General features: G+C 38.2%; 1 protein-coding gene across 2 annotated transcripts in view; it reads left to right on the top strand.

Moving 5' to 3' along the window:
* GALNT1 (polypeptide N-acetylgalactosaminyltransferase 1) overlaps positions 1-25,030 on the top strand; it is an 83,868-nt gene that overhangs the window by 16,649 nt on the left and 42,189 nt on the right. For both annotated transcript variants that reach the window (XM_008691243.2, XM_008691250.2), the window contains exons 3-4: positions 158-398; positions 10,139-10,313. In XM_008691243.2, coding sequence (XP_008689465.1) covers positions 260-398; positions 10,139-10,313 — 314 coding nt within the window. In that variant the 5' untranslated portion in view covers positions 158-259. The remainder of the gene's footprint in view (positions 1-157; positions 399-10,138; positions 10,314-25,030) is intronic.

Raw genomic sequence — 25,030 nt, 5'->3', positions numbered from 1 at the left:
TGATACTATTTTTATGTATTTTACAAGTATTTTTTAAGCCTGATTTTTCAATTTATTCTGAATAGTAAAATTTCATGTGCATGTTAAATAATCTTATAGTTCATTTTTAAGGTTCTGATATTTTTAAGTTAATCTTTTATTCTTTTTGTCTCTATAGGTTATGAACGTGATTTCTGATGAAACTGGATTGGAATAATTTTCATGATCTTTGTATATTTATATATATATATTTTAAAATTTTGCGTTCGACTTAAGTGCCATGAGAAAATTTGCATATTGCAAGGTGGTCCTAGCCACCTCCTTGATTTGGGTACTCTTGGATATGTTCCTGCTGCTTTACTTCAGTGAATGCAACAAATGTGATGAAAAAAAGGAGCGAGGACTTCCTGCTGGGGATGGTGAGTGATACTTTATAATACATCTTTTTTAATAAGTATATTACTAGTTTGCTCACTAATTTGGATATTATAAAATTTTAATTTTTTTAGATTAATAGTAATCCCTGGCATCCTAAATAATGACAATCATATAACTAACAGTTTTCCAGTGGGTTCTTCCAATGGTTAAAATATTAAAGTATCATGTATAGAATTGCTAAATTCATTATTTGTGTTCAGTGTTACACGTGGTTAATTTTCTGCAAGTTGTGTTACCAAGTAATGTGGGGAAACTAATATCAACTGTTATTAAACTAATAATAACTAATAGTTGGAACCAACAGAATTGTATGGCATTAGTGTAATGCCAGCAATGCTGTGTTAAAATTATAATATCTGGTATCAAAAGATGTTTTTTCCTTGCCTTCCCATCTCAGTTTTGAGGGAAATCATTCTAGATAGATGTTATCTGGCGAGTTCTTTTTGTTAATGCTGTAGATAGCTCCAGTTAGCACTTTGAGGAAGGGCTTTTGTAAAGATGAGGCCATATAATAGAGGCTGCAGTAAGATTGCAGTATTTGGTATGGAAAAGAAAGGAAACACTATTATGAAGGACCTGGGTTGGAAGTACTAACATTTTTGTCAGTGGATGCCTGGAAAATTCAGTTTTGAACTCCTTGTGTTCAAACCAACAAACAAATGTTGCCTTTTTTTTTTTTTAATTATTTTTATTTTTTTAAACATTCATTTGAGAGAGAGCAGGCGCGGGCACAGGCTGAGGTGGTGGCTTGGGGGGGGCAGAGGGAGAGGGGAAGCTGACTGCACATGCGCAGGCTGGGGTTGGAGGGCAAAGGGGGAGAAGGAGAGGGGGAAGCAGACTCCCCCCTGAGTGCAGAGCCTGTCTCTGGGCTGGATCTCATGACCTTGAGGTCATGGCTTGAGCGGATATCGAGAGTCCAACACTTAATCAACTGAGTCACCCAGGCGCCCCTCCTTTTTTTTTTTTTTTTTAACATAATCAAAATGACTTTGCATTATGAGTCAATAATTCAGGTGTTCTGAGCTCTGAACTCTCTATGATTAATTATAGAAAATCTGGCTGTATAGTGATTCTATTTTTAGGAATTATATGTGAATGATTTGTTTTAATGTAAGCTTTGAGTATATGATCATATTTAAATTTTTCATATTTTTATAATGAGAGGACCTGGTTGCCTGAAGTTTATAATCTAAAAATATTTGTTTATATTGGTTAACCGTGCCTAGTTACTGTAATTTTTGTAGATGAGATTACTTAACCAGTCCTATTTATTTCTTCTTGGGAAATTTGCCTAAAATTAGGCTCATTGGCTAGTACTGGGCTATAGTAATACCTAGGCTAACCCCTGACTTCTTAATTTTCACTTTCCCCTTAAGTTTTAATAAAATATACTTTAATTCAAAGTCAGCCTATTAATTTGCTGACTTTCCTGCTTTACTCTATGGCTCTTCTGTTTAGTAACCTTGTTGGGTGAAAAATGCTGCCTCCTTAACTGTTGTTAGAACTATAACTCTTGTCTGCAGTTTACTCAAAGTGTGGGTATTACCATCCACCAGTAACTCAGATACTCTTTTCCCAAATAGAACAGATTAGTTTTCCCCTCCACTTTAATTCATTGTCATTGATAGTGGGAGTTCTATTTTAAACGCAAAGACACGAAAAAGTAAGAAAGTAAGAAAGAATTAGTATGTGAAGATCTACTTGGTGAATGTTATTTTCTTTTTTTAAGATTTATTTATCTGTTTAAGAGAGCGAGAATGTGAGCAGCAGGAGGGGCAGAGGGAGAGAGAGGGAGAGAATCAGACTCCCTGCTGAGCGCAGATTCTAACACAGGGCTCCATCCCACAACCCCAAGATCACGACCCAAGTGGAAATCGAGAGTCAGATACTCAACCGACTGAGCCACCCACATGCCTCATTGGTGAATGTTTTTAAAACTCCGATATACGCTAGGCAGTGTGTTAGGAGCTAATGATCCACAGCTCAACAACAACAAAAAATAAGACAAAATTCCTCCCTTCAGGGAACTTATAGTCCAATAGGAGAGGAAGAATAATAGTAAAATACTAATAGGATAAACAGCATTCTAGAGATGTGCATAAGAGCAGAACGGAAGGAGCATGTGTCTGAGAGGGCTCAGTAAGGAAATAGTGCTCATGTTGACCAGTGTCAGGGTGAGCAGGTGTTTGTTAGGTTGGATGAATAAGCAAGGGAAAGAAGCATGTGCAAGACAAGCAAGTGAGAGAACAGAATTGATGGATAGAGAACGTGAGGAAGGAGCACAGAGGAAGCTTGGGAGGTTAGCAGAGGCCATATCACAGAAGGCCTTTTATGGCATGCTGAGGGTTTTGGATTTCTTTGTAGGTAGTAGCATGCCATTGAAGGCTTTTAAACAAGGGAGTAAGTAACCTGATGGGATCCAGACTTTCAGGAGAAAGCTTTTTGTGGTCATGTGGCTAATGTACTAGAAGAGACGAGCTGCAAGGATGTTGTGACAGTTTAGAGGAGTTCTTGGGGCCTATACTAAAGTGATACTGAAATAGAAAGGAAAATATATGTGAGAAGTATGTCAGTGGTGGAATTTATATAACATGGGGAACCGCTGAATGTGGGTAGTAATAAAAGCAGAGTTTGAGATATCTTTCAGGTTTCCCTGTTTGATGAATTGGCAGGAGGGTAGGCCCCCAGAGGTGGGGCAGCTTTGATGGAAAGTGGCAGGATGAGCTCGGTTGGAAGTATTTGACTACAGAAGACAGTTGTTCAAGGTGCAGAACATAGGTAGTAGTGTAAGCCTTGTCTGTGCAGAAGACTGTGCCAGGAGCACGTGTAGACTTAGACAAGACAGACCCAGTGTTGGAGAGCTTCCTGGAGGTCAGTAAAGGAAGAGAGGCTTCTCAGGAAGTCAGAGGTGGAAGGGGCTGCCAGGGGGAGGGCGGTCATGAAAACTCAGGAGTGTTGTTTGTCTGAGATTTTGTGAGATGAAGATAAGGTGTTTGTTTATGTTTGGTAATGCGATTTCCTTTGACCCTGGCGGGTGCCACTTCAATACCAGCAGATTTGATGTCCCCATGCAGGAGTAGAGATGCAGTGTAGCTTACTCTCGGGAAGCTTCCACACAGAGGAAAAGGGGTGTTGCATGGGCGCCTGGCTGGTTCAGTCAGTGGAGCATGCAATGCTTGCTCTCGCGGTTGTGAGTTTGAGCCCTACATTGGGTAAAGAGATTACTTACAAACAGAATCTTAACAAAAAGAAAAAACAAAGAAGAAAAGGTGTAGTGCACTAAAGGAATGGAGGCAAAGTCATATGTATGCGTGTATTTTTATGTACCGTAAGGGGGAGGTTTAAAATACAAGGGAAAATGTAATTACCTGAAGGAGCACATTCTTAGCAGATGAGGTAGTGAGGCATCAAAGCCATAAGAAAAGGATTGTATTTGAAGAAATTGCCAAGGTTAGTACAGTCCTGAAAGCTACTGTGGCATGAGCATCAAAGACAAGAAGTGGCTTTTATACAAAGTACAAAAGTACTACGTAAAGGAGAAATGGTCTGGGAGTAATAGCGTGAAGCTGTGAGCCCTTGTCGGAACCTCCTGAGAAAGAATGACCAGTTCTCCCAGAAGAGGTTTGTGAGGCTAGCGGGCTCTGGGGGAGGACAGATTTTAGTTAAGTCCAGAGGAAGGGGCCTGTGTGTTGTGGAGAAAAACGATGAAGAAGCTTTACAGTGGCCACGGCGGGGATCTGGGTGTTTGGTGGGATGACTGAGAAGGAGAGGAGGACAAGAGAAAGGGACTGAGCAGTATGCCTGAGGGTGAGGAGACAGTATGAAGGGAGACATAGTGGGAGGGTGGCAGTTCCAGAGGGGGCTTTAAAGTGTCTCTTTGCAGCTTTGTTCCTTATAGCCTTAAGGAGTTGACGGGAAAGGGGGAAAATGATTTGAGGAAGGGGGACAGTTGATGCTAAGAAAGAAAGGCTTAAAAAATCTGCTGGCTGTGAAGTTTCAGTGCGGTAGGAGCTGGGAGGTCGCAGGTGGTGTCGGCACCCTGAAGTCAGCAGGTTCTTGGCAGAAGGCTGAGAAGGGCTTGCAGTGAGCACCCCTGAGGAACTCGCCCTGAGGTGGCTGGGCAAGGACACATAGCTGAGGGCACCAAGGACGTGGGCCTTCGTAGTGGATAAGCAGGTGCACCCAGTGATCAGAATATTGGAGGTCTCTTGACAGTACCATGAAGTCTCCAGGATCTTTGGTTTTTATGGCATTTGAAAAACCAAAACAAAAGCAAAAGGCAGAGAGCAATGAACAGATAGGACACTCCAGAATTACTGTTTCAGTATTGTAAAGATCTGATTTCTGAACATTCTTTGAACTGCTCTGCATGCTCATTTGGTGAAATTAATCAAATTCTGGTCTTTATATTGTGAATAAAGGGGTCCTGTTTTTAAGTGGAATGGATTGATTATCTTTACCATACTGCTGAATCTCTTAAAAGATTGTCATTGATAATCCATTTTCTAGGATTTACTTGTTACTTGCCTACTTCAGGTAACAATGGGTCAGTCTTCGTGATTACAGAAGGATTGGTTTTGGTTTGTTTTGCTGACCACTTTATATTTGGCATTTTATACCCCAGGCTATCTGAGAATAGCAAAGTTCTTTTCTTGCTGGAGAATTAGACAGACTCCCCTTGAAAAACTGAGGTTAGTGTGGGTTGTGTCCTGGGAATATTTTTGTTGCCCTTCTGCCTTTCGAATTAGCTCATTTGTTCAATTTATGGATTTGGATGTTGTATAGAATACGAGTATTTTTACAGATACAGTTTCAGGTAGGAATTGATCTTTCATGCCAGCACTGTACTCAATTTTCAGGTCATTAAGATGTTAGTGATTCAAGTTGTCGTATGTGTGTGCTAGAAGTTTTTCAATTATCAAACATCAGCAAGCCTTTTGATCATTAAAACCTAAAAATACTGTTAGTAAAGGCTTTCAGAAACTTACAGGTTTTTTTGCATGTATAGAGTTTTATGTGCTGAACACAGTGCAAATAAATCAAGCATAAAATTGGAACGAGGGTTGAAACCAACAAGGATTTGAGGTAGCATTGAGTTATCAGTGAATTTTGCTATATAATTTTGATGTGTTTCTTTGGTTTTTTTTCTTCTTTTCTTTTCTTTTTTTTTTTGAGAGAGGGAGAGAGAGCACACGTGCACACAAGGGGGAAGTGGTAGGGGGGCAGAGGGAGAGAGAGAATCTTCAGCAGGCTCCATGCTCAGCACGGAGCCTGATGCCAGGCTCGATCTCATGACCCTGAGATCATGACCCAAGTTGAAATCAGAGTCGGACCCTTAATCCACTGAACCACCCAGGCACCCCTATAATTTTGATGTTAAAAAAAATCAGGTAGGGGCGCCTGGGTGGCGCCGTCATTAAGCATCTGCCTTCGGCTCAGGGCATGATCCCGGCGTTCTGGGATCGAGCCCCGCCTCAGGCTCCTCTGCTGGGAGCCTGCTTCTTCCTCTCCCACGCCCCTGCTTGTGTTCCCTCTCTTGCTGGCTGTCACTGTCAAATAAATAAATAAAATCTTAAAAAAAAAAATCAGGTAATTTGCTGTATTTCATTACCATCTTACATACTTTTGTTTAATATTTTATATACTACTAAGAAAGCAAAAACATTCCAGTTATTGTAAGCCACATCCCATTTTTAGAGATTGTTAAAATGTAGAAAAAATATTTTGGGGTAGGTAAAATATAATGCCTAAAAACAGTAAAGGTGATAATTGTGTAATAAGATAAAATCATTTGGGAGAAATGATTTTAGCCTTTTATTAGTATTTTCCCCCCAAAGGTATCATAGCTTTATACTTCTTTATTTTACTTATATGAGAAAAACACAAATTAAAAATTTCTAAGATTTATTAGAGTACATTCAAAGGTATATCATGTGGTTTGTGTATATTGATATGATTTGGTGGCATTCAGAGTGAATCTGTAGTTTTCTTGGTAATTAAGTTTTTAAAACACGATACTACATTGCCTTAGAAATGAAGTTTACCTGAATATAAAACACATTTGTTCTCATATAATACTTTGGATTAACATTTTAGTCTCTCCCTTGTCAAAGTTGATTTGATTCTTAGAAATGAACTGCATGTAAAATTTTTTGCCAAGAAAAATTTTCTTTTCAGTTCAGGAAATGATATCCAAACCCCATTTCGGTTGCTCTAACAAAAATTTCACTGAACTCACTTTTAATTTACATAAAAGACTGGTAAGTAGAATGCATGGAAAGTTAATGCTTACCATTTAATCTGCAAGCACAGTGGTAGTAAAAATATATTCACTATCCACATGCATTTTATCCTGAGCTCTTTGCCAATGAAAACTAATTGACTAGTGCATTTAATTCTTTAGGATATTATAATCTCTAAATTAGAGTATTGTGGTGGATTCTGTAAGTCATGTAATAATCATACAATTCTTGGTAATTTCCACTGTAGCTTGGAGATCTCATGTGTACCATTAGGTTAAATGATACAGGGTGGACATTATACTAGATATTCAGATTATTAGTAAGTACTAGGTGGTCAAATCAGTAAAATGTGGCAATAATAGGATTGTATATGTTGTACAGTTTTGTTTGCTTCTTTAACATCTTAAAGCCAGAGTTTTACTTCATAAGGATGGGGCAAGATTTTAACATTCTGGCTATATAGTCTCTTATTCTGTAAGCAATCAAGTTTATACTTACTAATCCTCACAGTAATAATATCCGGAGTCCTCCTTCATGTTCCCCCAACCCCCATGGAGAATGTCAAACATAAACAAAAGTAGAGAAAATAGAACTCCCATATACCCACCATCTGGCTTCAACAGTTGTCAATTCAAGACTAGTCTTGTGGCATGGATACATGGATACTTCTTTTTCTCTGTCCTCCGTTTCAATCTTTTTGTTGTTGTTGACAAAGAAATTGGGTTGTGTCTTTTTTCCAGGTTCCCACAGTCAGGATTTACATCCCTTTAACATTTTTTGTCATGTCCTTCAGTGCCTATATTTTCTGTGAATTGGTAGGTAGGTCCAGAGGCTTGATCAAGTTCAGGATCCACCTCCCCCAACCCCCACCACCTCACCCCAGCAAAAATATGTTCTAGATGGTGTTCTGTATAACTTAATATTCTTAATTTTTAAACAGCATAAAAATGTTTTGTTTTTTCCATTTTAACCTTTCTTTAAAGCATCATCTTATCTTATACTAAAATAGGGCTCAGGTAACTGAAAGATACTTATAATCAGGGCCACTAGATGTCTCCTACTTACTCCTTGTGTTAACTCTGCCATGCACACAGGATGATTGCCACCTCCAGAACTCTGCTGCTTTTTGTTGACCCCTGAACGTCCCAATCCCCAAATCTGTTGGTTGCTCTTTTTATTTTTTTCCAGAGACAGGTAAGTAAGTAGAATTGACCCTAAGAGTTTTATAATTTATGATTTTTAACATTTAAAATTGTATATGGGGATTATACATCTGTACTTGTATTATAGTTTTTATTACACTTGTCACTGACAGTTTTTGAAATCTATCAACCCTAATATTTAAAGAGCTTTGGGGTGCCTGCGTGCCTTAATTAGTTATGTGCCAGACTGTTGATTTTGGCTGAGGTCATGATCACAAGATCATGAGATCGAGCCCTGCATCAGGCTCCGTACTGAATGTGGAGCCTGCTTAAGATTCTCTCTCTGGGGTACCTGGGTGGCCCAGTCAGTTAAGCATCCGATTCTTGATTTTGACTCAGGTCCTGATCTCAGGGTCATGAGATCGAGCCCCACCTCAAGTCCAGGCTGGGCATGGAGACTACTCAGGATTCTCTCTCTATCTCCCCCCGCCCCTCCGCCACCGACTTGCACGCACACGTGCTTTCTCTCTCAAAAACACATAATAAAAAAATAAAGAGCTTAGTTACTTGGCAAACATTAGGCAGGATTTGTTTTTTAAAATGGTTTTACATGAGTTTTCTATAATTTTAGTTATTTCCTGATATTTTAATGCCCTCCTAAAATCACAGTTCATTCTGACAACAGGGACAAAATTATTTTATACCATTTTTTTCTTGATGGTTGTCTAAGATAGGTTTTTATATTCTAGACAGAGTTGTTGAAGACACAATAATTTCGTATTCTACAGTTGCTTTGTACCACCATCTGAAACAACCATCTTACAGGTCAGCTTTACCCACTAGTGCTATTCTTGGGCAGATGAAACCTGGCTGAAGAGAGATGGTTTGTTTACTGCCTTGATGTCTCTATTTTTGTGCAAAGACTTTTTAGAGGTGCCTAAAAAAATAAACAACGGGAGAATAAAAATTTCAGCTTTAAAAATAAACAAGTAATGTACAAAACAGGTATTTTTATCCCATTCTTGACCTTATCTCATTCTCTATCCATGCCTTTTAGATGAGAAGTTTAATACACTTTTTTCCAAGTTTAATATATCTGAGAACTTGTTTTTCTTGGAACACTTTTGAAGACCTCAAAAGTGTAAAACAAAAAACAATATTTGGAAATTGCTGAATATTACTCTTTTTTAATTTAATTTAATTTTTTAAAAAATGTTATATATCTGAGCGAGGAGTGCTCACATGCATGAGTGGGGCTGGGGCAAAGGGAGTGGGAGAAGCAGACTCCCCGCTGAATAGGGAGCCCAACCTGAGATCATGACCTGAGCTGAAGGCAGACACTTAACTGACTGAGCCACCCATGTAACCCTGAATATTACTCTTTTTATGTATATATCAAGAGATAACGTTACTTCTGATTAGAATTCTCTTTCATGATGCTCCACCTTGCTTAATGCTTATTATAATGTCTATTATCAATTCTGGGATTTCATTTTGATTTATTTTGAATAGCACTTTGCTCACATACTAATTCAGCATATAGTTAATAAAACTTCTATAGGACATCATGCTGAATTCCACAAAAAGTACACGAATGAGTCGAACCTGAGATAAAAAGATGTAATCTAGTGGGGGGCCCACAAGACAGGTTAACAATCGTTATAGGAGGTAGCAATTGATTAGAGACGTAAGAGCCCTTGATGGAATGATGTGGCAGTCAGGAGTAGTGGATGATCACTATAGAGAGATTTGGAAAAGCTTCAGACAAGAGAAGCTGTTTTAGCTGGTCCTTAAAAGACAAGTAGGTGTTTGGTATTACAGAAATAAGACTGGGGAGGTGTTATGGGAGGGACCTCTGTGAGCAAAGGTGCCAAAGCAGGAAAACATGAGGCACATGTTAAGGAAAGTAGTGAGTTGCTGTTTGACTGAAGGATTAAGTACTGGAGTGGGTGTGGGGAGTGGCATGGTAGAGGGCCAAGCAGGTGTTGGGTTTGGAAAGTTAGGTTAAATTGCATATTGAAGAGTAGACTCTAGGAGATCATAGGAATACCACAACGAAGGTCATGCTTTAGAGAGGTTAATGTGGTAGTGATATTTGAGATGGGAATGCCAAGGCTGTGGGTGATTCAGATGAGTAGTGCAGGGTGAGGAGATCTTGAGTGAGGACACTAGTGTGGAAGGAGGAGGACAGGGCAGCCCCTAGGAGGTTTTACAGACTGGGAGAGGATGGGCTCAGAGATGGCTCTGGTTGTTGAGGGTACAATTTAAACTCGTTATTAAACAGAAACATTTATCAATTGTTATAAAATTGATGTTAAGTTTCTTCCATATTCTTAGTTCTAGAGCCAGTACAAAAGCCTCATGAAGGTCCTGGAGAAATGGGGAAACCAGTTGTCATTCCTAAAGAGGATCAAGAAAAGATGAAAGAGATGTTTAAAATCAATCAGTTCAATTTAATGGCGAGTGAGATGATCGCGCTCAACAGATCTTTACCAGACGTCAGGTTAGAAGGGTAAGTACCTAGTGTGGTACTGACAGCATTGAATTTGAATGAAAGTGTGTTCTGAATTCCCAGTAGTGTTGACTGTTCTTAAAGTGAATGTTGTATCACTAAGTTACTACTTACCCACTTTTAAATAATTAAATACTGATAAAAATACTACTGATCATTAGGCTATAAATTTTAGGCTTTGGAAAATAATGATTTGTCTCAGTAGATTAGTAGGGGATTTTAAATTTCTCAAAACATTCCTGTAATCAGCTTTTTAAAAAAAGATTCTTTTAAGATGTATATAACTTAAAACTGTAATGTATACAGTCATAGGTGTACAGATTACTGAATTTTTACATATACATATATACCTGTCTAATCATCATCCACATCAAGATATATGTGTTATGTGAGTGAATATTCCATAATTTATTTACACATTGATAGACATTTGGGTTGTTTCCACCTTTTGACTGTTATGAATAATGCAGTTGTGACATTCTTGTGCATGTCTTTTGGAGGACTTAGGTTCTCGTTTCTATTTGGTATGTATAGGGGAAAGGAATAGGTTATACATTTATATAGCATTAGTATGTGCTGCCAAACATTTTTCCAGGATGATTGTACCAATTTACATTCCCACCACCAATGTTAAGAGGCCCAGTTGTTGCATATGAAGAAGGTAAATAAGATATTTGGGTTAGAGGACAGCAGGCCCTATTAAAAGCAAAGGACCTATACAGAAAACACATGGAGCAAGTGAGCATACACATTTGGCTTCTGAGACCCTAGCCACCTTGCCCTCCCATTAATGCCAACAGCCAGGCCATCTTTCTCCAGGCAAGAGATTGCAGGATGATTCTTGATAGAGTAGGACGAGGCATCATCACTCCGAGCTAATATTCAGCTTTTTGGTTCCCTATTTTTATAACAAATATGTAACCAAGGAATACTAGACAATCACAAGAAACCCCCAAACATGAAAAATATAGTCCCCAAAAGAGAAATACGCAAGTTGGAGGAAGGAAAAAACTATTCAGGGAGAAAAAAAACTTAAAAAGAATTAATCCCAATGAAATAAAATGTATTACAACCATAAAACAAGAATAGGATACTATTCAAAAGATACACTAGGAGAACAGAAGAGTGTTTTGAGTTTAAAAAGAAAGAAAGAAAAAAAGGGCAAAGCTTAATGCAACTCAGCAGCAATCCTGGAAACAAAGGAGCAAAATTCCAGAGGGAAAGATTTGCGAGCCTAGAATTCCATATCTGTCCACACTTGCAATCAAATGCATAGGTTAAAAAAGGACATTTTTGGAAATGTGCAGTGTCATAACATCGAACTGCCATGCACCCTTTCTTTTTTTTTTTTTTAAAGATTTTATTTATTTATTTGACAGAGATAGAGACAGCCAGCGAGAGAGGGAACACAAGCAGGGGGAGTGGGAGAGGAAGAAGCAGGCTCATAGCAGAGGAGCCTGATGTGGGGCTCGATCCCCTAATGCCGGGATCACGCCCTGAGCTGAGGGCAGACGCTTAACCGCTGTGCCACCCAGGCGCCCCATCCATGCACCCTTTCTTGGAAAGTTACTGGAGATTATGCTCTACCAAATGAGGACCTAAACTCGGGACAAGATGGACACAGGATGCGGAAGACAGGAGATTTGGCATAAAACAAATGTTGTGGGAATCCCTCGAGGATGGTGAAGGGAGAGCCCTGGATGGGAGTTGTTAGGCGAAGAGGTAACCACCCAGATGGAAGCAGGACACACAGTCCAGGAGAGACTTCAAGAAGACAGATGATGGTACAGCTGAATGCCTCTGGAAGACATTTAGACGATGGGGAGTTTGGGATGCGTTTAATAAGTACATAGAAAACCATAGCAGGGAAAACATAATTCCAGGGAAAACTTTAAAAAGTTGTTCAGAGAAAGCAAAAGCAATTATAGTTTAGTACATGGCACAGCTGTGAATGAGTCCTAGAACGCCACCATTTAATGTTGTGCATATAAAAGTTAAACTTTGTGGGGGATGGAGAGTATCAGTGTGTTCATCCAGCAGATTGGTTAAGTGGCGATCAGTCAAAAGAAGCTTCGTTGTACTCTTAAGTTTTCCCAAGTTGTTAACTCTCCTGAACAATATAAAAGTTACTGAAGAAAGCTACACCGTTCAGGGAATCCTGCAGTTGAAATGTTAATGGCGTCTGTGCTAAAAAGAGCCTTGATTATTATTGTTCTGGTAGAATATTCCCCTATGTACATTACTGTTTAATACATTTTATTAAGCATTTATGTTTTGAACAGTGTTTAAATGGTGTGATACACATGCTTGTGCACTGAATTTCGGGCTTGATGAGGACTGCCTAGATTTGAAAGTCTCACTTTGCACAAGCTGCTGATACTCAGTCCTTCTTGCCAACCGTTTGGTCTCTGTGGGAGTGGGCTGCTGAGCAAGTTGGAACAAAGTCGCTACTGTCACTGGGTAGCCTTTTTACACCTTCTTGCTCCATCTCTGTGCAGGTATCTTTTAAAGTTTTTTGTTTGCATAACTTTGTGGGGAATTTCAAGTGTGTACAAAAAGAGACAGTAGTCTAAGGAATCCTCATGTGTTCCTTACCTCGGTTTAGAAATGCCTAATAGTCTTGTCTCTTACTTATACCCTTTTATATATCCCCCAACAATCTCTGTCTCCTGGTGTTTACACCTCTGTGTATCTTCTTCCTGCTGTAGTAGGGTTGGTCTGTATGTTCTACCAGTAGAGCACAGTATAAGTGATGGAGTGTCACTCTTAGTGTCATTTTTAGAAAATACACTGTGATTTCAAATTTGGTTTTTTACTCTCACTTGGGTCATTAGCTCCGGAATTAGCCAGCTAACTTGACAACAGCAGCCCTATGGTAAAGCCCCTGTGGTTCGTGGCCTTCTGTGAATAAGTAGCTAAGTGTGATTAGAAGCAGATTCTCCAGTTCCAGGCAAAGGTGTACCATTTGTAAATATTTCAGCATGTATCTCTCAAAGACTCCTATAGGAAGGAAGGTCATGATACCATTTCATACCTAAAAAAATAATTAACAGTGACTCCGTAATAACATGAAATACCCAGTTAGTGTTCACATTTCCCTAGTGATGTCATATGTTTCTTTTTTTGTAGTGTTTTTATCAGGATCTAAATAAGGTCCACACATTGCAAATGGTGCACATGTCTCTTAAGCCTCTCTTAGTCTCTGTAGGTTCCCTTTTTATTTTTCTCCCCGAAGACCAGGCAAAGTATCTTCTATCTTTCCTCAGCCTGCATTTTGTGGACCGCGTCACTTTGGTGTCATCGACTGTTCTGTTTCCTCTGTTCGCTGCCGCTGGTAGGTTAAAGGCATTGTGTACCAGCATCCTTCAAGTCAGCCAGATTGTGTGCTTATGGTACTAAAGGTGTGCATTCTGCTTAGTCATGTGCATCCCCATTGGACAGGTCTCTTGCATGTCCCATCCTTCTGTTTTTTTGGACTACTTGAATTGATTCTCTTGGTCTCTTATATTTTTGTCTTTTCTTATCTTTTTTCTTCTTCCAGGGAAATATTCTAGACTGTCTTTGAGCTATTCTCTTGAATTTTTTATTTAAGTTTTTTATTGCTAAGTTTTTGTCATTGTTATCTGGCATTTAAACAACGTAGACACAAAACCCTACACTTTACTATTTTTATACATATAAATATTTGTGAGATATTTAGTATAATGGTAGCATTTTAATCTTTCTAGTTTTTAAAGTAAATTTAACTGTCGTTTAAAAAATAATCGGTTCTGGGGTGTGTGGGTGGCTCAGTTGGTTAAGTATCCGGCTCTTGGTTTCAGCTCAGGTCATGATCTCAGGGTCCTGGGATCGAGCCCCGTGTCAGACTCTGTACTCAGCGGGGAGTCTGCTGGAGATTCTCTCTCTCTTTACCCCTCCCTCCACTCCTGCATGTGTGCAATCTCTCTCTCTCTCTCACAGTAAATAAATTTTTAAAAAATAATCAGTTCCATGAAGCAGGCTGTTGCTGTTAAAGTTCTTCAAAAAAATTGCTGTGGCCCAGGGTAATTAAATTGAGTTTGGATCCAGGTCTGGCTCTTATTTCTCTTTTTTCTCTACCTGATTGCTGGAAGTTATTTTTTCTCATTTTCTTAACCATTCCTTTTAATGCTAAGTTAAATTCTGGAAACAGATTAAAATAATGTATTTAGTAAAATTATATTTGTTTTCTCAGATAAGCTCCTCTAGATGATTATGATGAATTTGTGGAGGTTGCTTTGCTTATAATTTTTAAGATTTTACATTTCCCAGGTATTTTCAGTAACTGATATTGCTCTATAAATAATTGGTATTTCTAAGGCTGATAAAGTGTTTTGTTTCAGTTAAATAAAACTGTTGTGTACATTCTAGTATAAATATTACTTTTTCATACCTCTGATTTGGTTTCTACCATACCTCTGATTGGTCTTCTGATTTGGTTTCTACCTGCTTCATGAAATGTAAATTTTCTGTTATAGAACTTTAGCAAATTCCCTGATTTTGTTGTTGTTGTTCTTGTTGTTCTGTCTTTTGCCTCAGAGAGACGAGATAATTCGTAGTTTAAAAACATGCTCGGGGAGGGGAGCGCCTGGGTGGCTCAGTCGGTATAGCATCTCCCTTCTGTTCAGGTCATGATCCCAAGGTCCTGGGATGGAGCCCTGGTTCAGGCTCCCTGCTCAGCAGGGAGTCTGCTTGTCCCACTCCCTCTGCCCCTCCCCCCAGCTCATGCATTCTCTCTCTCTTTCTCTCTCTCAAATAAATAAAAAAATAAATAGAATCTTTAAAAAATGTATGCTTGGGGCGCCTGGGTGGCTCAGTCAGTTCAGCGTCTGACTTTGGCTCAGGTCATGATCTCAGGGTCCTGGGATAGAGCCCCAAGTCTGGCTCCATCTGCTTGTCCCTCTCCCTCTGTCCCTCCCCCCATTTGTGCTCTCTCTGTCTCTCTCTCAAATAAATAAAATATTTTTTTTTTAAAGATTTTATTTATTTATTCGACAGAGATAGAGACAGCCAGCGAGAGAGGGAACAACAAGCAGGGGGAGTGGGAGAGAAAGAAGCAGGCTCATAGCGGAAGAGCCTGATGTGGGGCTCGATCCCCTAATGCCGGGATCACGCCCTGAGCTGAAGGCAGACGCCTAACCGCTGTGCCACCCAGGCGCCCCAAATAAATAAAATATTTTAAAAAATAAAAATTATGCTTCAAGATATTTGTCTTAAAGTATTTTTTGTCATGTATTTTCCATCTTTTACTAGGTATCTCTTGGAAATTTTATTTATTTTTTCTTTTGGAAAAACTAGACTTCTCTTTATTTTATTTTATTTTATTTTATTTTATTTTATTTAAAGATTATTTATTTATTTATTTGACAGAGATAGAGACAGCCAGCAAGAGAGGGAACACAGGCAGGGAGAGTGGGAGAGGAAGAAGCAGGCTCATAGTGGAGGAGGGGCTCGATCCCATAACGCCGGGATCACGCCCTGAGCTGAAGGCAGACACTTAACCACTGTGCCACCCAGGCACCCCTAACTGTTATTTTTTAAAAATAAATTGATATAAACATTCAGGAAGCTATAGGAGATAACAAACTTTTGTACCAACCACCAGCCTTGCTGAATCTTAAGTTGCCATATTTTCTTTATATTTTGCTTTTAGCTCTAAAACTTTATGGCTACAGTTGAATCCCTTTGTATCCTCCTCCCCAGTTCTCTTTAACCATCGTTCTGGTTTTTCCATTTATCATTACTGTTCATGTTTAGAAATACTTCTTCATGTCTCTATATATGAATAACATAGTTTATAGTTTTATATTTTTAACTTAACAAATGGTAGTACAGCATAGGCACAGATCCTTCTGCAGCTTTTTAAAAATTGTTTTTGCTCACACATTGATTTTGAGATTTATCCATGTCAGTGCATGTAGTTCTGGATCATTCATTTTAACTGCTTTGTAGAAGTCCATTGTATGAATATGCCATAATTTATCTATTGTTCTTTTACTTTATGTTTACATATTTTATGGTTATAGTGTCTCTGTAAACATCCTTTTACATGTATTCTCTTCTACAGATGTTAACAGTTTTCTGTAGAACAATGCTTTTCAGATTACAGTTCAGGACCCTTTACTCATTAATGGATCATAAAATCAGTCTAGTGAATACCTGTTAGCATTTTAATTAGTGAAGTAGAAGATAGAGTGTGTTTTATGTAAAGTATTTTTTCATTAATCATTATTTCAGGATGTGTGTATTAGATTAACATAAAATGTATTTGTTACCAAGGGTTATGGCCAAAAGTGTTCAACAGTAGAAGTGAAATTATTGTGCTGAGAGGTATGCACTTTTTTATTTCACTCAATTTTTTTTTTTTTTAAACTGCTCCCACACTGGTTTTACCAATTTACATTTTCCAGCCACAGAGAATTCATGCAGAGGATGATAGTGGCATGGGCTAGGCTACCACAGATGAAGAAGTTTTAAAATTCTGATTGCATTTTTTATGATGGAACCTACCAGAATGCTGATGGGTTGGATATGGAGTAAAAGAGAAAGGGAGGAGTAAGAATTTAGGCCTGAGCAGCCATCTCATTTACAGTAATACTTGCCAAGATAGAAAGAAGAGGAAAATAGAAATATGGGGAAAGAAATCAATTAGCATATACTTATAAAAGCCTGGAATTCAGGGTAGAGGTTGAAGCTGGAGCTATGAACTTGGACAAGTGAATTTAAAGGCACGGGGTTGGTTGAGATAGCCTTCGGAGTGGATGAGATGAAAAAGAGGTTAGGTTAGATGATTGACATTTCAGCTTTTGAAGAGTGAGAAGAGGAGGAAGATCTAGCAAAAGGGTAAGAAAACCTGAGGTATGAGGGGGAAAGTATATGGAAGTCAAGGGAATGTTTAAGAAATAAGTGGTCAACTCCGTTAAATTCTGCTGCGATGAAGGATGACGTCTCTAAATTGACCCGTGGATTTCAGTGTATGGTGGCTGTTGGAACTTAGATAAAATTGTTTCTGTGGAATGATAGGGATGAAACTCTGATTTAAAAGAATGAGGAAGACTTCCGGTTTCTGTGATGGCAGCCTTGGTGATTTAGAGCAGCTCTTCAGTTGAGGACATTTAAAAGTGAGGAAAAATACATATGTGTAAATGATTTCCTTAAAAACATATAGAGGTTAGAAGGCAGTAAAGAATTATGGAGCCAAACTATGGGAGAAGATGAAAACTCAGAGAAGCAAGCTTGGAACTTTTACCTTGATGCATTCCACATTCCAGAAGGTGTATACCTAAATAGTACTTTTTGTTTTGTTTTGTTTTGACATTGCGATTTAAGTTCAATTGGCCAACATATAGTACATCATTAGTTTTGGATGTAGTGTTCATAAATAGTACTTTTGATAGCCTTTTGGTGCTGGGGCAGAAAACCTGGAGTCCAGAGCCTATCATGTGTTTGGGGATGGGGTGGCAAGTCAGATAACCCATCCTGCATGCTTTAGTTTTAGGTTCCTAGAAATAATGATGAAATTGAAGTTGATCAGTCCTGGTGGTGACTGAAGCCCGAGTTTAAACCATCTTACTCCAGAAAATTGAATTTACTGTTGCCTCTGGCTCCCCCTAGATTCAAATGTAAATCCTCTCTGAAGAAAGCTATTAGGCCAGTAAATATTTAAATGGTACTTCATACACAGTGTCTGGCTTATACTAGACACCCAAGGAAACAAGGCATATGAAAGAAAACAAAACAGTAGACAATGGACATAGACCCAGAAGGACTCCAGGTAATGGAGTTATCAGACACAGACTTTAAAATGATTGTACATAATATTAATGTGTTCAAGGAGATTTAAAAACAGGGTTGAGAATTTAAGCAGAGAACTAGAATCTATTAGAAAATAACCAAGTGGAAATTCTAGAACTGGAGAAGTACAGTAATAAATAGTGAAGTCCTGATGGATGAGTTTAGCAGCAGACTAGACATAGCTGAAGAGAGAGTTAGCTGAATTATAGATCAGAAGTCAATATCCAGAATGAAGCATGGAGGATGGAAAATAAAGAACAGATAAGTTAGAGATACAGAAGATAAAGAGGTCTAGGATTGTCAACAAATTGTAGTCAAAATAAGAAAGAGAATAGAGCAGTAGTGATATTCAACAGTATAATGGCCAAGAATTTTCTAAAACTAATGTTAAAAACATTAAGGCACAGATTCAGTAAGTTTCATGAACCTTCAAGCAGGATACCTGCCACATCATACTTGGGCATATCATAATAAAACTGTTGGAAGCCAGAGCTAAAGAAAAGAATTGTAAAAACAAGCAAAGGGGTGGAGGGGGAAGATAAAAATTACCTTCAAAGGTGCAACAGTAAGTCTGACAGCTGACTTCTCAGCTGACTTCTCAAGAGAAAAAACAAGGAAGCCAAAAGATAATAAATAACATGGTATCTTTTAAAGTCCGAGATAACTTTAAATAAGCCTAAAATTTTATACCTAGCACAGGTATCTTTCAAAAAGAAAAACCTTTAAGAGAAACGAAACTGTGATAATTCATTACCCACGCTAAAAAACACTAAAGGATGTTCTCTAAGCAGAAAGAAAATCACTGGAATGATCAGGTATAGAAATGAAGGAAGAACAATGGAATTGGTAAATATGTAGATAAATTAATGTCAACTATGTAAATGATATGACATAATATATCAATAAAATTAAAAATAGAGAAGAAAGCATTTTCTTGGGTGGGGATAAATGGAGTTAAACAGTTGTATGGTTTTTTTGGGGTGTGTATGTATTGTCAAGTCGTGGGTAAAGATAGCAATTAGTATTAGACTTTAATAAGTCAAGGTTGCGTGTTGCAATTTTTAAGGTTACTACCAGAAGAGGATAAATCTTAGTAGAGTGGAAAAAGTAAAAATTAGAAAAATATAAATTCAGAGGCGCCTGCCTGGCTCAGTTGATAGAGCATTGTGACTCTTGATATTGCAGTCATGAGTTCAGTCAGGCCCCACATTGGGTACGGAGTCCATATATATAAATAATAAATATATAAATTTAAAAGAAGGAAAGGAGAAAAAAGGGCAAATATTTCTATTTGTATAAGATGCTAGATTTAAACTCAAGTATATAATTAAATCTATTAAGGGTTTTGCTTAAAAGACAAAGGTTGTTAGATTGAGTAAGAAAAAATGAGAACTGTGTATTATTATAGGAGGCAAACTTTAAAAAAAGAATATAGGAATACTTAGGGTAAAGAATAGAACAAAACATACCATATTTGATACCTGACTGATAGTTACTCTCTGGTAAATAGAGTAAACTTCAAGGCCAAAAGCATTAAGTGCTTTAAGAAAAAATATTTTATCCTAGTTAACAATGCAAATACTGCATATCAGAACTCGTAAGGTACAGCTCATTTCATGCCTACATGAAAATAGATAGCTTTAAATGCGTGTAATTTTTTGAAAGATAGAATATAAATGAACTATCATAAGAAATTTGAAAAAGGACAGCAAATTAAACTTAAATAGAAGGAAGAGTAGAAACTTAAGTTAATAAATATACAGTAGAGAGAACAGAAAGCCAGAAGTTGGTTCTTTGAAAAAATTAATAAAATTAACCAGTCAAGAAAATAAGAGGAGTGACAAATAATCCATATAAGGTATGAAAAAGGTACCATTACTATAGGTGCCGCCCCCACAAGAAAATATACTATAAAGAGCAGAAATTAACATAAGAGAATACATAGAGTATAGGGTCAGCAAAGCCAAAAGTTAGTTATTTGAAAAGAATAACAAAATCAAAGAACCCTTTCCTAAATAATAACTATCATGAATGAAAAAGAGGACATTACCACACATCGTGCAGACATTAAAAAAATTATAAGTAGATAATATAAACATTATCTCAATAACTTAAAAATTTAAATGAAATTATTAATTCCTGGAAAAATACAATTTAGTAAAACCAACACAAGAAAAACAGAACAAGGTACTGTAACTATTAAATAAATTAATGAAATAAATGATTTAAAATTTTTACATATGGACGCACACAGTCCTAAACTTCTAGGTGTTGGTGTCCGTGACAATGAACTGTATCAGATATTTAAGGAAGAAATAATGCCAACTAACACAAACTTTTTTAGATAACTAGAAAAAGAAGGAACATATTAAACTTGTTTCATAAGATCAGGATGATTTTGAGATGAAAATCTGACAAGAACATGACAAAGGAATATGACAGGCCAGTTTCATTGATAAACATAGGATTCTAGATAAAATGTTAGCTGAATCCTGCAATATGTAATATTAATAATATATTGAAATCAAATTGGTTTATGCTAGCACGGTAGGTTGATTTAATATTTTAAAATCATTTAATGTCACCACATTAACAGGAATAAAAGAGATAAACTATGTTATTTCAGTAGATAGAGAAAAGGGATTTGATGAAAATTTGTCATTGGTGATGTCAGAAATTCTAGTAAACTATGAATGAAAGGGAACCTCCTTAATCTGATAAAATGTGTCTACCAAAACCAAAATGAAACAATGCCTCTTAGGTCTAACAGTAATTTTGAAAGTGTTCCTTTCAAAATCTGGAACATGACACAGATGCCCATTATCACTTCTATTCACTGTTGTGATGGAGGTTTTAGCCAGAGTAAGGAGGACAAGCAAAAGAAATAATAGTTATAAGTACTGGAAAGGAAATAAAACTTATTATTTGCATTCGACATGATTATATATAATGAAAATTCAGAAGTACAGATAAAAGATTAGAATCAATAACTATTGATTGTTTTACGGTTGATACTTATAATGAAAATCAGTTGTATTTCTATGTCAGTTTTTAACAAAAGGTGGGCAATAAGTTTTTTTAAAATACCACTTAGAGTGCAATCAGAAAATATCAAATATCGGAAACTCTCTTCAAAGGAAGTTCTAAAATGTTATTGAGAGAAATTAAAAATCTAAGTAATGGAAAAATGCCCATCTTTATGGGTGGACAGTTCAGTATTATAAAATGCTCATTTTCTCCAAATTGATTTATAGATTCAGTGAATTTCCAGTCACCACATTTGAGTGTGTGTGTATAATTTGACAGATTGGTTCTCAAATGTAACTGGAAGTGCAAAGACCCAGAATAGCCAGACATTTTTGTAGAAGAATAAGATTGGAGGATTTGCAATAACAGTTACCAGAATTTCTCAGGAAAGTATAGTAATTAAGATAGTGTGGTACTTTCGTAAGGATAGACAAACAGATTGGTGAAACAAAATAGGGAATTTATAACCGGTCCCATACTACTTGAACACTTGATTTAGGACAAAGATGGCACTGCATAATAGAAAGATGTTCTTCTAAAGAAAAAAGTAAACAGTACTGGGTCATCCTGATAATAATTTAAGGGTAAAACTGAAACTAACTTTTTCTTACACAATATAGAAAACCATTTTCATGTGTATTACAGATATAAATGTGAAGGCAAATCAATAAAGCCCCTCGCAGATCACATAGAATTCATTATGATCTTGAGAGAGGGGAAGATTTCTTAAACAGGACATAGAGACTCCCAGAAATGCAGGGAAAGTTTGATAAATGGGACTACTTTAAAACTTCCTGTTCATTTAAAAAAAGAGAGTGTAAAAAGAAAAATACATGGAAAAGATAAGTCACGGAAGAAATTTATGGTACTTATAACCAGCAAAATGCTCAGATCCAGAGTATGTGAATAACTCCTACACATTGAAAAAGGAAAAGGAAAATGGATGAAAGACTTGAAGAGATCAACCAGATGACCAATAAACATAGGACAAGATGCTCAACCTTATTAGTAATCAAGAAAACACAAAACTAATGAAATACCATTTCATACTCTCATATAGTGTTGGTGGCAGTGTAAATTGTTAAACCCACATTGAAAAACATGTCAGTATCTAATAAAATGAACACTAACATGCTTCATGACCCAGCAGATCCACATCTAGACGTATCTAACAGATGCATGCACGTGTGCATCAAGAGACAAGGACAAAAATGCTAATAGTACTTTTGTATTGGCTCCGAATTAAAAATAATCTAAGTGTGTATCATCAGTGGAATGTGGTAGATCATACGATGGAATACTTTACAGCAGTGGAAACGAACAAAAGTCACAACATGAATGAATCTCACCATTTATACCAAGCTAGAGTCCCGGAAGAATATATACGGAATTATGCTATCTTGAGGAAAGCCAGAATCGGGCAACACAATTCGGTGTTAAGGGTTAGGACAGCGATTGATCACCTTTGGGGGGTGGGGGGAAGGACAAGGTAATGGGAGCAAGGGGGACTTGTGAGGTGCTGGCCACGTTTTCTCTCTTCCCCTGAGTCATGGTTACATGGGCATTTGCTGTGTGATAACTCATTCAGCTCTAAATTTATGTTTTGTGCACTCTGCTTTACTTCAAATAAAATCAACTTGAGAAAGAGTGGGGGAAACAAAGTGGGAGGGGCTGCAGTGGAGGCAGCAGGTGCAGCAGTGCTTTTGCGGTGTCATCCGAGAAAGAGAAGTGGAGGTGTTAGCTGGGGAGATTGTGCGATTAAGGGAGACATTATCTTTCTTTTCTCAAAGATGGTATATAGTGCAGTCTGTGCGTGTTCATGGGAATGATCCCACCGAGGGTAACTTTGAGAGGGGAGTATTACAGCAAGAGCATTTAACTTGAGTGGGTGAGAAGGAATATAGTTGGCTTCAGACAGGAACAGGGATAATTCGGGCCTTGTGTCGTGGGAAAAAGGCACAATGTTCACGATCACACATGCCTACAGGATGGTAAATGTGTTCATGGGAGTATGGAAATTCTCTGACAGCTTCTGTGTTTTCAGTGACATTGCCACCTGTGAGTGAGGAGGGTGGGAAAGGTATTGGAAATCTGTGGACATGTGAAACAAGCACACTGAAGGAGGTGAGTAGGAAATTCAGGCAGAACTCTGCACAGCGCTGAGAGCCTGCTTGAGGTTTGTGGTTATAAATTGAAAATGAGGCCATTCAGCATGCTCACATGTTTTCTTTAGCCGTATTCAGCAGCTCAAGTGAGATGCAAAATCAGCAGAAAGTGGGATTTAGCTAGGACTGGGATATTCCAGCAAGTGAGATGAAAGAATGGGGAGCTCCAGGGTGGTGATAATCATAAAGAGCCATGGATCTAAGCAGAGTAGAGGACCTGGAAAACATGAAGAGGGCAACAGAAAGTAGGAAGAGGGGTGGTCTGGAGTGGAGACCCCATGAAGGAAGCTAAAGATCTGGGATTATTAGAGTAATTTAGTTGGAAGAGCAAGGATTTGGGGGGAGGCGGAGGATGGTGACCAGAGATTGTGATGCTTAAAATGGAGGTGATCAGGGGTGCCTGGGTGGCTCAGTCGTTAAGCATCTGCCTTCAGCCCAGGGCGTGATCCCAGGGTCCTCCCTCCTCCACTTGGAGCCTGCTTCTTCCTCTCCCACTCACCCTGCTTGTGTTCCCTCTTTCACTGTCTGTCTCTCTGTCAAGTAAATAAACAAAATCTTTAAAATAAAAACAAAATGGAGGTGATTGGTAATGGCATGGTCTAGGGATGTAGCATGAAAGTATATGGGTGAGATGTGGTGGAGGACGGTTTCATTGGAGGAGGGCAGGGCAAAGATCTGAAAGGACAGGGTATTGAAAAATGGACTACATAGATGCTAAAATGACCGAGAATGTGATGACAAGACTAGCAGGGGAACTGATAGGGAAGGTGATAGATGGCCATGAAAAGGATGAACTGGCACATTCTTTAAAAGACTTGGGGCTTCTTAGGGAAAAGGGAAAAGCAACAGTCTTAAATCAACAGTAAGGAACAAGGATGGATCTACCACCCCCTTCAGATTCAATGGTACATGAGATAGGGAAGAGAAGCAGCCTTCTCTTGAAAGAGGACTACTCAGAGGACACATGGCTGGCTCAGTGGATTAAGCACCGTCCGACTCTTGATTTTGGCTCAGGTCATGTTCTCATGGATTGTGAGATTGGGCCCCGTGTTAGGCTCTACGCTCAGCAAGGAGTCTGCTTGACATTCTCTCCCTGTCCGTCTGCCCCTCCCCCTCACTTGCTCTCTCTCTCTCTCTCTCTCTCTCTCTCAAATAATCTTTAGAGAAGAGAGAGACTACTTAGGAAGTGATCTTCTTGGCAGTATTTCAATTAATGGTAGAAGATCACTTCTTAAGAAGATCAGATTAATGGTAGAAGGGAATATTAAAAAAGAGATTATGAAAATAGCCGATTTTACTGGTAACAAAACCATGAATTCCCAGCAGCAAAGGGGAAAGGTTTGCAGGTGTTAATCTAAAACAAAACAAAACAAAACAAAAAACCCTGCCAGTTACTTTAGCTGCAAAATGGGATTATTTGGGAATAGCAGAGAATTGTAATTCAGGACAAACTGTGCAAAACCATAGGCACATCCACTGATCAAAGGGGAAGACTGCTTTTATGGAGGAAGAAGTTGGGAAGAGGGTTTGTTTGTTTGTTTGTTTGTTTGTTTGTTTTGAGGGAGAGAAGGAGAGAGGGAGAGAGAATCTCAAGCAGACTCTCCGCCGAGAGACTGAGCCACCCAGGTGCCCCGGGAGAAGCTATTTTGAATGAAAGCTCATTAGAGAAAAGCAAGAGTTCAGGGTGATGATGGTGTCTCATTCGCTGAGGTG

This window comes from Ursus maritimus, unplaced genomic scaffold (genome assembly GCF_017311325.1).
Source record: "Ursus maritimus isolate PB19 unplaced genomic scaffold, ASM1731132v1 scaffold_18, whole genome shotgun sequence".
Lineage (NCBI taxonomy): Eukaryota > Metazoa > Chordata > Mammalia > Carnivora > Ursidae > Ursus > Ursus maritimus.
The sequence above is the reverse complement of the archived record's forward strand: the minus strand, read 5'-3'. Positions and strand labels throughout refer to the sequence as shown.